Below are 15,317 nucleotides of genomic sequence, written 5' to 3'. Positions count from 1 at the left end.
GTAGCGCATCCTGACAAGTTCAATACAGCCATCAGGATGCACTACCATCTTAAACAATGAGGTCAAATTTATGATCAAGGTGGGGAACTAATGACAAAAGAATGTCAGGGGGCCAGTTTAATGCCTCATCTGAAGGACGCTCCTTTTAAAAGAGACCGTTTTAATGCTTCATCAAAGGGTTGCTTCTTTTTGCATTCTGAAGTCTGCATCTTTATAATAGGACTTTTGCACCCATACATGAGGGAACGAGTGCCCCCTGCTCGCTGGAATCAAACAGACTAGCAATACTCAAACTGTCTTCCATCCACGTAGGCACCAGGCTCTGGCCTGCTTAGTTTTAGTGAAGAACCAGACTCGGCCTATGGCATGCAACAGGGGCACTCATTCCCTGAGGCATTAAACTGGCCACCTGTCATTCTTTTGTTTTTTCATTTGTCTATTAGAACAGCTTTATCAAGGCATGGAGTTTAAATGCACCTGTTGCATGCATTAGCCCAAATCTGGTTCCTCACTAAGCAAGCCAGAGCCTGGGCCCTATGTGTATGGTAGACCCTTTGAAAATATCTAGTTTGATGCTGAATTTAGTTTTATTCTGGCCAGAAGTGGGCGCTCATTCCCTGACATGTATGGGTGCAAAAGTCCTAGTTTAACGATATGGACTTCAGAATGTAAAACGAGGCAACATTTTGAAGTGTTAAACTGTCCTTTTTAAAAAATAGCGTGCTTCAGATGAGGCATTAAACTGCCTTCTGACATTCTGTTGTCATTAGTTCCCCACCTTAAATACTAAAAGTATATATATTTTTAAACAAACTGCACTTTTAGATAATATGACTTGACTTGAGATAATATAATATTCCTTAAATAAAACCACATCAGTGTTCTAAAATAGTCATGGAATTGAACTCTCTTTAAGTACACTTAAATACTCTTAAAAGGTCCACTTTGTAATAATGTATTAAACACATTCAAAAATCATTCATGTATTTATCATTTGTCTCTTGTGCTTTGAAGAAGCAAAGTTTTGGTGTATTGACCCACAAACTAAATCAAATGTAATGGTCTTGATTAATATATTTAACGGTATTGTGTTATTTGACAGTACATTTAACGTTAATACATTTTAAATGTACTAAATTGCAACTTCATCATTACAGATGTGTGCAATTAGAAATATATATTTAAAAAAAACTGACAACAGAAATTTGATTCACATTCAGCAGTACAGAACCATGTTTAAAAAACAGCAAAATTATGAAATTACATATAAAGATGTATTTAAGTTCTATAGTTAAGTATGCAAAAAGGCACTCTCAAGTTCCAGTATCACATTTAATTTATATTTAAAGTATAATACATTTTTATCTGACTGTAAACATGCAAATACTATTTGTAGATTTGAATATTCTAGGCCAGAGTTTTGTGTGATAGAGAGTCACTCAAGTAGGCTACTAGAGAGTCCATTCAAGGCTTTATAACTAAATGGCAGTATTTTATAATCAACGTGCAACTTAACAGGTAACTAGTGCAGACTATGCAGTGATGATAAAATTGAGCTGATGTGATCAGATTTTCTGGATTTGGTAAGGATTTAAAAATGCGTGAATACTAATTAGCCTATTATTATTAGCCAATGCAAGAATTAGTGAAATGTTTAGATGAACTGTAAAAGCATTGGATTACACTATGAATTTTATAATAACCTGTTCTCAATTTATAAACTTTGTAATTTATTATTATTATATATTATTAACTTTAAATATGAATTAATTATTTTTCGTCCTACCACTTGATGGTAGTGTCTCATTAAGGCCAGAAAATTCTTTGGTGGCGTGACAGATTAGAAAAAGAATAATGGATAGACCGACTATTATAAAGACTGTAAATGTTCTTGAATTTAAAAGCCCAAAATGTTGTTAAACAGGCAATTTTCATTTAAGATGGGTTTAATAATTTCTTTATTTGTGTATTTACTGAATGATAATCGCACACATAAGCACAGAAGAGGGCCTCCAAAGATCATTTGATCTCTGTTACTTTTCACAGCACTAGTTACTTATCAAAGGCTACTAGTGATTACGAAATTAAGCGTTTAATATCTAGCTTTTTATTTGTATGATACTGTCAGAAATGTGTTCAAAAATAGCAAAATAATGGCTTTCTGAGCCATGCGGCGCCCCCTGGAGGATACTTTGTTTCCAGTAAACTAGTAACAGTTGACGCACAGTGTTACAAACCGTCCTGAATAAAGCGAAATCTCTTTACAAACATATAAAACGCACAGTTGTCCCCTCTCAGCCTCTGTATTGCATTAAATGTCAACAGTACTGCGTGTAGGACTATTTTTAGCGCAGCCATTTATATTGTCAGTGACACTATAAACGCAGCATGGTCGTGTTCAGGTTTGGTGTGATTCTGACCCCTGAGTGTTTGGATATCGAGGTGTTTGTACTGGGCTCTCGGCCGGAGATGGGTCACTGGGATCCGGACCGAGCCGTGAGGATGAGTCCGAGCCGCGCGGTGCTGTCCAGCTGTGAACCGTGTCTGTGGGTCGGAGACGTGCGTCTGTCTGAACCGCACGCAGACACAGAGCTGTGGTTCAAGTTTATAAAGCGGCTCGATGGGAACTACATCTGGGAAGGTACGTGGAGATGGACAAGCTGTGAGCACGATACAAACACGCTGTTCGGTTTAAATGAAACATCACTTTTAATGAAGGACACACGCGCGCGCTAATCACATTCAGAGTGCGATGAATGCTCTGACGCAGCAGATGGAGCTGATGTTTCACAGTCTGACTCGCAAGGCCACGAATCTATGAACCTTTTCAGTTTAACTTTTGACATTTAACATAACAGTTTACAGTCTATCACTATTAAACCCCACTATAGGCCATTTGCTTACTTTTCTTTATTTGAACACTATTTAAGAAATAACGACTTGCACGTCAAAGCATTCAAGAAATAAAATATGAAATAACAGGCTATATTCAGTATAATCATCTTATTTATTTGTAGGCCTATTTGTTTGTAATGGAACAGTTGATTGGGACCTTAGACTATGTGATGAATATAAAAATGTAAATATGATGTGTTTTATATTCATCATTCATATAGGTTCTGTTCTAAGTTCTAGCCACCTTTTTTGTTTGTCTGTTAAAGATCACTTGATTTGGAAAGCATCTGCTGTGTACAAATATCTGAACCATAAACATCTTAAAGACATCTAATAGACGTCTGTTTGATGTCTGAAAGGAGACGTCCTATAGATGTATTGCAGATGAGCAAACGCTCTAAAAAACATGTCTTGCAGATGTAAATGCAGACGTCAGATAGACGTCTCTGTGATGTATGTGTGCTATCAGGGGATGCTTTACATGAATTATGGGATTATCTTCCAGTAAACAATCAGCGAAAGATTAAAAAAAAAAAAAAAAAAAAAGCTTTTTTTAAAAAAAAAAAAAAAAAAAAAAAAGGTAAAATGAAGTGACATTAGTCTACTCGCCCTTCAACCATTGTGCTATAAAAATCAATTTAAAAGTGTAATAGCATTAAAAATGAATTTTAACATAACATGAATACCTGGAAAGAGACGTGAGGGTTTTCGGAGAAAAGTGGGACTGCATTCTAGTGAATTATTCAAATGGTTTATATGGTAAATTAAATCGGGAGAGCAGACCACAAATGCGCAGTATATGTTATCTTAATTCATAATGTTACAGCGGAATACAAAGGAAAAATGGATATAAAGAGGAGGAAAAGAATGCATCGGACTGAGAAGAGCTCTTTTTATTCCATGTCACGTTAAAATACCAAACGTTACATTATGTTTCTGACAAACATGAACATGAAGGAAAACGTACAGCTCATTCAGTCAAACTCACAATCAAGGATTGTCTGTAGCACAGCTTTGTGATTTGAAATGATTTGTTTCAGACTTTTTGAGTGGAACTTCCCCAAACCGGAAGTGCTTCCCATAATTTAAAAGCCAGCAGACTGACAGACTCATTAGGAAAATGGTAGACCGTGAGAATATGGAGCTCATACTCTAAGAGGAAAAGCATAATCAGTTTTTTCAGAGGCTCAAACTGAGCAAAATATAATAAAATAAATAAATGCATTTTGGTGCCAATAGACTACTGATATTTATATTGGCAAAAAGTAAGATGAAATTCTCATAGCTTGTTGGCTAATTCAGTAAGATCTTTAGCAAAATACTTAAATCAGATGTTTAAAAATATCAGTTGTCACTCTATATCTTCCCATAATTTGTGTTAATAAGATTCTAAGGGGGTTAATAATAATAAGATATCTCACTGCAAAGAGACACGTGTATATGACTTGAAGGAAGATGCTGAAACTAAAATGAAAATAAAAGGCCTTATTTAAAATGTATGAACTATCAGTCAGATGACTAAATGTTTTGTTCACGCTGATAATTTGGAGGAATTCATGTATCTGGTACTGTATGATATACAGTGGGCTTTATAGTGTTCAGTGAAAGTGATGATGCCGCAGGGGACACTTACATTTCAGGGGTATTAGAAGAGGAAGTCATTATAGGTGGGTAAACTTCTATAATGGGAGACTACAGCAGTTCATTAACTGAATAACTTTTGTGGTCCCATTTGATCAAATCTTGTTTTTAAAGAAAAAATAAATAAAAAAGAAGACACTTGTAAACTTACTTTACATAAAATAAACATTAATTGAACTAAAGTAAAACATAAAAACTTAAAAATTGATTCAAAATATTAAACTATTAATCTAACACTGCTTTCTATCTTTTTTCTATTTCAATTTTCACAAGATACAGACTAAAAAACGTTGTTTTGAATATCATTTCCATCTATTTTCAGATGATTTTCGTCTCCATCTCTCTGTCTTTTACCCCTCTGCGTTAACACTACTTTTCCACATCACTGTATCTAGATCTATACAAATGTTGTCCAGTATATGTTTGTGCATGTGTGTTTGGTAACTGCCTTTATCAGTTTGTCTTGTTTTATTCTTTTACACAGCATGTAGAAAAGTATTTGTCATAAGAACAAATGTTAAACTTTGCTTTGGGAGCCAAGCGGCAAATATTTCAAACTGATGAAAACTGCAGTGTCATTCAAACCTGAGCATGACCTGCTTTGTCAGAGAAGCCAAGCTGCCGTCCTTACATGACTCTGTGGCGGTTTTCTCATTCTGTCATGTTTCTTATTTGAATGAATATGCCTGTGAATGACAAATCAGCAATCTGCTCCAGTGCTCACGCCGTCTGTTGACTGAGGTTTTGATTGAGCCATTGTTTGCTGGCATCTTGTCCATTCACACAGTCTCATATGAACAACCAAGATCTTTATTGTGTTGAGATGTGTTTTTCTGATTGAAATGATGCTTGTTGATTGCACACCAGCAGGTGAATTGGCTCTGAGCGTGCTTTAGGTAAGCAAGCATGAATTGATAGTCCCCCAGTTGAGATAAAAGTACTCTGGTCAGTGGAGTGTTTCCATTTGGCAGCGTCCAGACATGGACAGACTTGGTTTAGGACGTATTGGCCTGTACACTTCAGTAGGCTCTAATTCTGCACCATTTTTTTCAGTGTATGACCTAGAGGAAAAACCATATGGGAGAGTGTGAACCATTTTTAGTTCAGAGAGGACTAGCTGCTGCATGTGGGGTGGAAATGAAATAATGCATATTTTTAAATGATTACATAAAAAAAAAAGTTTTTACAAACACGTCTTTAGTCCTTGCGTAGTTTCATCCATTACCCTGTGTATCTTGTTTTTAAAGAAATAGTTCATGCCGAAAATTAAATTTGGTTAAAATGTACTCACCCTCAGGCCATCCAAGATTAGTTTGTTTCTTCATCAGATTTGTAGAAATGTAGCATTGCATCACTTGTTCACCAGTGGATCCTCTGCAGTGAATGGGTGCCGTCAGAATGAGAGTCCAAACAGCTGATAAAAACATCACAAGTAGTCCACACCACTTCAGTCCATCAGTTAACATCTTCTATCCATAACACTGCGTACTCCAGTGAAAAAGTCAGGAGAGAATTATTCACAGATCAAGCACCGTTTATAAGTGAAAAAAGTCCAAAACAGCTTTAAATTAATATGTGGGTGGATTGTGAGGTGAGAGGACTTCAGAACATGGACTTTATCACTGGAGGAAGTGTTATTATGGATTATGGACTTGTATTTTGGGCAAAATATATTATTTTTTAATTTAAAACGTCTCAACGGTGGATTTGTTTTTTTACAAACACAAATTTTCACTTCTCAAGATGTCAGTTGCTGGACTGGAGTGGTGTGGATTGCTTGTGGATTATTGTGATGTTTTTATTAGCTGTTTGGACTCTCTTTCTGACAGCACCCATTCACCACAGAGGATCTGTTAGTGAGCAAGTGATGGAATGCTACATTTCTTTAAATCTGATGAAGAAACAAACTTAACTACAAAAAAGCAAAGTTTCATTTTTTGGGGAACTATTCCTTTAAGTGCAAAAACATTCTGTATTCCACTGTGCTGCTTTACCATTGTTACAGAATGTAGTATCAAAACAATCCATTTTATAAATTAGATTTTAGAACTGAATGTCAAATCAAGCAAAAATAAATAACAGTTTTGGTAAACTTACTGCATTTTGGCTTTGTATGGCAATATTGCTTTAAGACATACAAACTCAAGCCCGCCCGTTTAAACTTGTGGTGTATACAGTATGTAGTGTATGTATGTGGCTTCAGCTGAGACTGTAAGCATGATAATAATGGCATAGGTTTTGTTCATGCTATACGAGTCAGCGTGAAGAGCTTGTTTTCTGTGTGGGCTGCAGCTGTGAGGCTCTCACCAGCCCTGCAGTGGAAAGGGCGACAGCAGTGGGGTGGGATGATAAATGTTGGACAAATAACAAGCCCCCCACCTACTTTCAGGATGAATGTGAGTTTGTGATGCATGCAATTTCAGAAACCCATACGCTCTCCCACATTATAGTGCATTACGTGTACGTGTAGAGCTGAGGCAGCACTACAATACAGTTTTAGCAATGCAAGGACTCATTTGAATGTTTATTGTTTTATGAAACCAGCTGACTTGACCATCAAAATTATGCAGAATTACGCCCATTGCTGAATTAATTAAGGAAACCCTTAGCTTTTAAATGTGAAATCTCACAGGTCAGGAAGAGGTGACCTGCAGAGTCTGAAAACACTCAGTAATTTAATTGGCTATTGACCTTCCCCTTCAGAAATAAAAGACTAAAAATAAAAAAAAATGAAAAATAAAAAACTTCTCAGAAAGGGACAATAATGTATATTTCAAACGTTTTCAAGATACTGTGAAGCTTGGAATAAATGTCATCTATCTATCTATGCAGGCTTCCATAATTTTGTGATATTCATGATCCAAAATTATAAAAATAATAATAATTAACTTTTTTTTTCTTTAATAAAGAATGACTTAATGTGTGCATTCCACATGTAAGAAAATGCAACTGAAATATAATATTAGTTCAGATCATGTTTCATCACCTGACATTTTAAAGTCAATAAATAAAACAATTTGTTAAAAAAGTAAGACCTTAGAACAACTGGTAATAGGGACCAGTTCTCACTGTTAACTAGCTGCTTATTAGCATTCCTATTATTAACATATTGGCTGTTTATTAGTACTTATAAAGCAATATTCTGCATGACCATATTCTCCATCCCTTATCCTACTCAATACCTAAATTTAACAACTACTTTACTAACTATTAATAAGCAGCAAATTAGGAGTTCATTGAGGCAAACATCATAGTAGGGAATTGAACATTAAAATAAAGTGTGACGGAACAACTAAAAACTAGATTTTTACAAGAATTTCCTTTTCATTGTATAATTTGTTTTAGTTTGTCACTGACGTGTAAATGATTGAGATGATTATGTAAATGACTGATAATTGTTTGATGTGTGTGTCTATAGGCAATGGGCCACATCATGACCGGCACTGTGTGTATGACGACAGTAACATGGTGGACGGGGTATACTGCCATCCTATTGGTCACTGGATCGAAGAGACAGGCCACACAGATGAGATGAAACACACTACCAACTTCTACTTCAGCATAGCGGGACAGCAAGCCATCCACTTCTCTCAGTATGTGTGAATGAATTTCCCATCCATCATGAGTTTTGATGTGAAGTCACATATACTGTACCTTTGCTTGGCAAGAAATCCAGTCATTCCAGTACAATCTGTGTGAACCTTTGCATGAGGGGAAAGTTCCCAGCTCAGATTTCTCTTATACTTAAGTGGCTTCTGTTTGAGCAGTGCTTCATGCCTCAAGCAATTGACATTAGACAGTGAACCTTTTTTGCACATGACATTTAGCTGAAAATTCACCAATGCAATTATACCTTTTGTGTGTGCTATGTCATTCTGGTTTCTCTCACTCTTAGGGTGTAAAGTGAGCAACTTTAAAGAAAAATAATGACACATTTGCTGAAAAAAATACTCACCTTCAGGTAATCCAAGATATAGATGAGTTTGTTTCTTCATCAGAACAGATTTGGCAAAATTTAAAGTTTAAAGTGGCATTGGATTTGTTTCTTACAAACATAGTTTTTCACTTCATAAGATGTTCGTTGATGGACAGGAGTGGTGTGGATTACTTGTGATGTTTTTATCAGCTGTTTGGACTCTCATTCTGACGGCACCCATTCACTGCAGAGCATCCATTGGTGAGCAAGTGACGTAATGCTACATTTCTCTAAATCTGATGAAGAAACAAACTCATCTACACGTTGGATGGCCTGAGGGTGACTAAACTTCAAGCAAATTTTCATTTTTAGGGTGAACTAGTCCTTTAACATAATTGAAATCTGCATGGGAACTCAAGACCATGCAGATTCCTATTTGAACGACTGGATTTAACCAATGAAATTTCAAAGAAATTTCTACAATCACTACTCAGTTCTATAAGTAGAGTGTGTGGGTTGATGTTCTTTCGTAAAGAAACAGTTTGCCTAAAATCAAAACCATAAAACTTTCTTTTGTGAAACAAAAAAACAAACAAAAAAAAGTTCAGCAGAATATTCAAACTGCTCTTTTACATACAATGAATGAATGAATGGTGATCACAGTTGACTGTAACACTGTATTGACCAATCAGCATTCAGAACCACTGACAGTCTCCACAGAGCAGGGGTGTTCAGACCAGCTGGAGACTCATCTTCTTGACCTTAATTAGCTAGTTCATGTGTGTTTAATTATGGCTGGAGCTAACCTTGGCAGGAAGGTGGCCCTCCATGAGCAGGATGGGACACCCCTGATATAGAGCAACCTGAAGTGGAGTGTCTTGGTCAAAGGCACAATGCTGATAACAGACCTTAATATGAATCGCTTTAAATTAAGGATTTCTAGCCCAGAACATGAGACACTAAGCTGCCGCTATGCTATTTTGCTCAGAGATACACATCAGAAACAGCCTTTTTCTTTCATCGCTCCATCTCCCTCTCTCTCTAAATTAAAACCGTATGCTTTTTTATTAGTTTTATATTCTGAAAACTGTGTGAGTGTAATTTCATTACACTGTAAAATTAATAAGGCTCTCGTAACAGAGAGAGAGCTCCTAATAGTCTCATTCACTGTCATGCTTCTCTCTGAAATTTTTAGCAGCAATTTTAACAAATGCCAGTTCCCACTTTTGTTGAAGTGTTTAAGGTAAGGAGCACTATTACTATTACTCATACTTAAAACTTGGAATTTAGACAAAACATCAGTGCTTAAGTCATTTGGCTTCATTTGTACTGTGGACTTTAAATCTTTCCTTGTCTATTTTTTATTATTTTCACACACATTTCATGGCCCTCAGAATATTTTGTTATATGAATAATTGAACATGCACTATGTCAAAAGTAAGAACAGAGCCTCTGCATTTAAATGAAACCATTTTATTCTAGTTTCATGCATTTGTCAATGCATTTGTGGGTAAGTTTAATTTAAAAAGCAACATTTTGAACAAAAAGCTGACAAAATCATGTCCACAGCTGTGTTCTAAAGTTAAATGCACACACTTTGAAGGTCGCAGACTTTGAAGGCCACACCTCCGAAGTGCATGAAGGACGCTCCGCCTTCGCAGGATTTACTAATTGTGGAACCAGGGGTTCCCAAATACCGCTCCTGTCATGGAGCAATGGTGCGAGAGGAGAGCTGTCATCTTTATAGGATAGGTGGAGCCAGAATTGCTCATTTTTGTTTTTATGTTTTACGTCATAATGGAGGAGATGGTGGGAATGTTTCACCGACGGCGGCACTGATGATGCACCTCAGGTTTAGCCAAGACCATGGCCAGGTAAGTTACACTGGTTTGCTGCATTCCTTAATTTCCGGATTACAACTTTAAATGCAAGTATTGGCTTGGAACTTACTTGAATAATGTAAGGATACATATGGAAACTACAAAATACACTTACACACAGAGCAGTTCAAATGCTGACTGATATCTTACAAAGGTGCGATTTTATGTAGTTTATTGTCTTTAAGCATAAAAATAAAGCAGTGAATAAATAAAAAATAAATAAATGAATAAAAATAGAGCATTGCACAGCTCAATGTTCCGTGGCAGCTGTAGTTAGCAACAATTTGTTAATATTTTGACCATAAATGTTGTTAGTTTCATTTTCAAAATAATCAGTGGTGGGCTGTAAAGAAGTACTTTTTTTCTCCCAGGACAGCAGTAATATTAATGCAAAACCATCTTGATGAATTCTTTTTCAGAACAATACTGTATACCTTAACTTTTACTCTCAATACTTTAAGTATATGCAAGATAATGCTTTTACTTAAAGGATAGTTCACCCAAAAATGTAAATTCTGTAATCATACCACCCCCCCCCCCAAATAAAGTGGTATTAGTAGTTACTAAAAGTAGTTTACTAAAGTGTTTCAATATTTCCTCTACCAATTACTTTATCATAGATAAACAATTTCTATTTTCCTTCTTTTCTTAAAGCAGACCAGACCCCTGTACTGCAGGATAAAGCTGAATGTGCCAGCGCTGGATGGGTTTTTAATGGTTTTCGGCTGAGCAGGGAGGCCCTGACAGTGCTGCTGGATCTTCAGAGAAGTGAACGGCAACTTGCCGTGAGTTTGTAGGGCTGGGCTAAAAATTGATGTTGTTTTTCTGATGTTAAACGAGTTATGTTGTAAATAGTTGAAAAAAATAAAGTACTTTTAGTAATGTATAGAACAATTTGTTTTAATGTGTAAAAAAAAAAAATATTTACAGGACAAAAACATAAATGTATATAAGAATGTTTTGTGTAAAAACTATAAGCTGCATTAAAAAAGGAACAATGTACATAACAATTACTACAAAACTCTTTTATTTACATGTGAATATGGATAACAAAAAACACAAAATGTACAGAAAGCACTCAGGCTCATTTACAAATAAATAACATTACAAAAATGAATAATGTATACAGATTATTCAATTAGTTTCATTTAATTTCAATTTACATCACAAAAATAAACTACAGAAATTAGGTTGTTTAATTAAAAATGTGACATTAAAGAAAAAAAACATATAGAACATTTTTTAATGTACAAATTTTTTCCACCGTTTTCTCTTCTTGAGAGAATAGATAATACATCATTTATTTGTTAACCATTCTCTCCCTGCTTTCCTGTGCTTTTCTCTCCTCTGTCTCTTTCTGGAATTTGATGTCCTCTCTGAGCAGCTCACCAGCTTCCACTCACTCTCTCACCTGTCCCAGGACACTTGCAATCCTAAGGCAGAGCAAATAAACCATACCTTTTAACAACAACAACACAATCAATTTCAGCAAAAGTTTGTGTATTAACTTGCTTACTTTGTGTTTATTTTTCTAAGTCTTTCCCCAGCAGGCATATTTTCTCCAGAACAGTCCTAAACCAAGAAAAAATGGAAACACTTATGAAAAATATTAAGACAGTGGTGCAGTCTTAACACTGGAAAATTACAGGACACAGCAGGACATGGATACTAAATACTGAAGTGCTCAAGTTTGGTTAAAACATTTATGGACATATCTTACATGACAGCACTACAAAACAACAAAGTGAAAAATTGCCTTATAAAGTGGTCTTATTGTTTGTGGGTTTTGTGAAAAAAAAAAAAAAAATTACCTGCCTTTTAACACTTGTTTCGCTAGGTATTTGAGTATAGGAAACCGCAGTATACTTACACCCGCCATGTTCTTTGACAACCTGGTCTCATGACAAAAACGTACCTGGGGGTACTTTTTCGCAAGACACGAAATATGTACCAATAAGTACAGTACATCTCACTGCAGCCCCCAGGTACTTATTTGCCATGACAACAGGTAGTTCTTGTAACATAAATTCTGTTGTCATCTGCGCACAAATGATTCTGCGATAGGGTAGGGTGCGAAGTGTCCATCAGATGTACACTTTATTTTCCTGGGAAACGGAGGGCGCATTTGTCGCTTTTCGAATTCAAGTTGCTTTCGTGGTGATGCAATTGGCCTTGGAATGTGGTCTTCAGATAGTGTATCATGAATTGGGACAGCTTACGTAGTGACGCTGTGATGCAATCACATTTCAAATGAGGTCTTCGAAATGCACGTCTTTCACTTTGGGACTCTACAGAGCCCTGCACATGGCATGCAGGAAAAAATAGTAGGCTAAATAGTGTGCACGATTTGCTCAATCGTGCACACGATTTATAAATCGAAAGAACAAATTTGTAAACTGTGTGCACAATTTATTTTTTCTTGTATGTCATGTGCGGGGCTCCGTAGGGACACAGCTTACGTCTGGATGTGATTCAGAGGGGTGATCAAAACATACAGTGGAGATCAAAATTAGAATTAAATTTACTGTATGAACACTTGATTTTTTCCAGAAATAATCTAATCTTCATCCTTCAGAATATTACGGAATTTTAGTTGTGGCTATGCCATGCTAGTGTTTTACAAAGCAACCAAGGCACTTCAGCAAAAACCCTTTATTTTGCAGAAAGCAAAGTAATCAAAATTAGAGAACAGCAATGATTGTAGTAGGAAGAAAGATTAAAGTAGAATTCCTGAAGGTTACAGGAGAATTAGTAGGAAGTGTAGAGGCCCCTGCTTTGAATGACTTCAGCACAGCTGTGGCCACAGTATATCACTAGCTCTGGTGTGATCATGGTCCACTCTTCTTCCAACCTCTTCCACAGTTCATTGAATGTAGTGGGTTTCTTAGCCATAACTTTGTCACCAAGTTTTTTCCAAAGATTTTCAATTGGGTTTAGGTCTCTGGGCCCGCCCCCAAACCATGACACTTCCTCCTCCACCTTTCACTGACCTCTTTGTGCACTTGTGCTTCAGCCTTTCCTCAGTTTGACGATGAACTTAATGTTTCCCATCAGTCCCAAATAAATTAAACTTGCTTTCATCACTAAAGTGCACTTTGAACCAGTTCTTCTCTCTCAGCACAAAATGCTCCTCAAAGGTTAGTCTAGCCATTTGATTTTTTTTCTTCTGAAGAGAGTCTTGGTCACTACAGAATGCACTTTAAGTTCGACTGCACTATGTAAGATTGACAGCTAGCTTTATTCACTTTCAGAAACAAATCACAGTTCACGGTTCAGAAGAACTATGCACAAACAGATGCCATGAAGCAGTCCACTTGTACAGAAAGAGAGGAAGAAAAATAAAAGTGATGGTGATAAAAGTCAGAAAAGCATAGTAGGGATGTCAACTTTTCAGCCTTTCTAGCAAACATCTCAGCCACATTTGTCCAACTCCGAATAGTGTTGTCCTTTGCGCCGTTGAGCCTGGCAGTGGTACCTTCCAGCAAGACAATGTCTCTGAAGTATGATAGCCAACTGAAAGTTATGGAAGTGGATGGTTCTATCCATAATTTCAAAATAGTCTTTTTGGCAGCCGTACTTGCAGCTGATAAGGTCCTTTTTTGATGAACATTCAACTGGAGACTGGAATCGTCTAACAATAGAAAAAGTAGGGGATCTCGAGGTACATCTAAATGCATAAAATCTGAAAGAACGGAACATACAGTTTTTCCAAAAAGGAACCACCACCGGGCATTCCCAAAACATGTGCAAGTAAGAGCCTACTGTAGATTTATTACATAAATGACAGTAAGGATCAGATCTAACCTTCATTTTGTATAATACACTGGGAGTGAAATAGGCTCTATTAATACATTTATAATGTATCATCTGATGTGCAAGATTTTTAGAAGAATTAAAACATCTGGCCCATACCACATCCCAATCAGGTTGAGCAAGACCATCCCTTTCCCAGGAGTGGATAGCTGGAATATAAGTATACTGCAGTAAGAGGATAGAACTATAAATCTTAGAAACTAAACCACTAGAAGGAGTATCAATGTTCAACCACTCCCACAAAGGATGAGAGAGCACATTGGTGGACCAAGGAACACCATAGGCCTTTAAAGCTGACCTCAGTCTTAGATATAGAAAAAATGAGAATCCAGGTAAAGAAAACTCTGCACTTAAGTCCTGAAACGACTTGAGGCCATTATCACAATAAATGTCATTCAGAACTAAGAAATTACCCTGGGAGCACATTCATTTTAATTGTAGATATTCTTCCGCGAATTCTAAGGGGTCTTATCTAAGCCCTTCTTGAGTAAAAGGGTTATGAGAGCTGTATTTTGGTCCCTGTGAAGGGTTCCATTTTCAATCGCGAAATTAAAAGAGTCAAGGATAAGTGGCGAAACTATATCCCAGATGGCGGAAATTAGTTCAGGGGGAATTCCGTCACTACCTGGAGCTTTGTTCTTTGGCATTGAATCTAGAGCCAGTTTCAGTTCATCTAATGACAGTGGGCCATTTAGCATCTCTAAATGGTGTTCATCAAATTTGGAGAGGGAAAACTGCTGAAGAAAAGATATATTTTGTTGATAACTAGAGGAAGAATTAGAAGTATATAGTTGTTCATAGTAAGATTTAAAAATCTGATTTATATCTTTGGTTTGAGTGTATAAGATGCCATCCTTCTTTATAGCGTATAAATTTGCTCTGGATTCCATCTGTTTAATCCGTAGCGCTAGTAATTTACTTGGTCTCTCCCCATTGAAGTAGTACGACTGTTTTGTACGGTGCATAATAAAATGGGCTCTGTGTAAGAGTAACTCTTTTAACTCTGATTTAAGTGCATTCAATTCTTTTTCTTTTCGTTGACAATAAGTATTTTTGAGATCCTGTTCCACCGCCTGAACTTGTCTCTCTAACTCAATTCTATGGCCATTTCTAGACCTCTGACGAAAAGAAGAGAAAGCAATGCATTTCCCTCTAATAAAACACTTTGTTAC

General features: G+C 36.5%; 1 protein-coding gene across 1 annotated transcript in view; it reads left to right on the top strand.

Annotated features, from left to right (window-relative positions):
• The first annotated feature begins 2,316 nt into the window (after window positions 1-2,316).
• Window positions 2,317-15,317, top strand: part of epm2a (EPM2A glucan phosphatase, laforin) — a 31,817-nt gene continuing 18,816 nt past the window's right edge. Inside the window, exons 1-2 of the mRNA XM_042750925.1 lie at window positions 2,317-2,641; window positions 7,955-8,129. Coding sequence (XP_042606859.1) covers window positions 2,389-2,641; window positions 7,955-8,129 — 428 coding nt within the window. The 5' untranslated portion in view covers window positions 2,317-2,388. The remainder of the gene's footprint in view (window positions 2,642-7,954; window positions 8,130-15,317) is intronic.

Source organism: Cyprinus carpio, chromosome B23 (genome assembly GCF_018340385.1).
Source record: "Cyprinus carpio isolate SPL01 chromosome B23, ASM1834038v1, whole genome shotgun sequence".
Classification (NCBI taxonomy): domain Eukaryota; kingdom Metazoa; phylum Chordata; class Actinopteri; order Cypriniformes; family Cyprinidae; genus Cyprinus; species Cyprinus carpio.
This window is presented reverse-complemented; position numbering and strand designations above follow the sequence as displayed.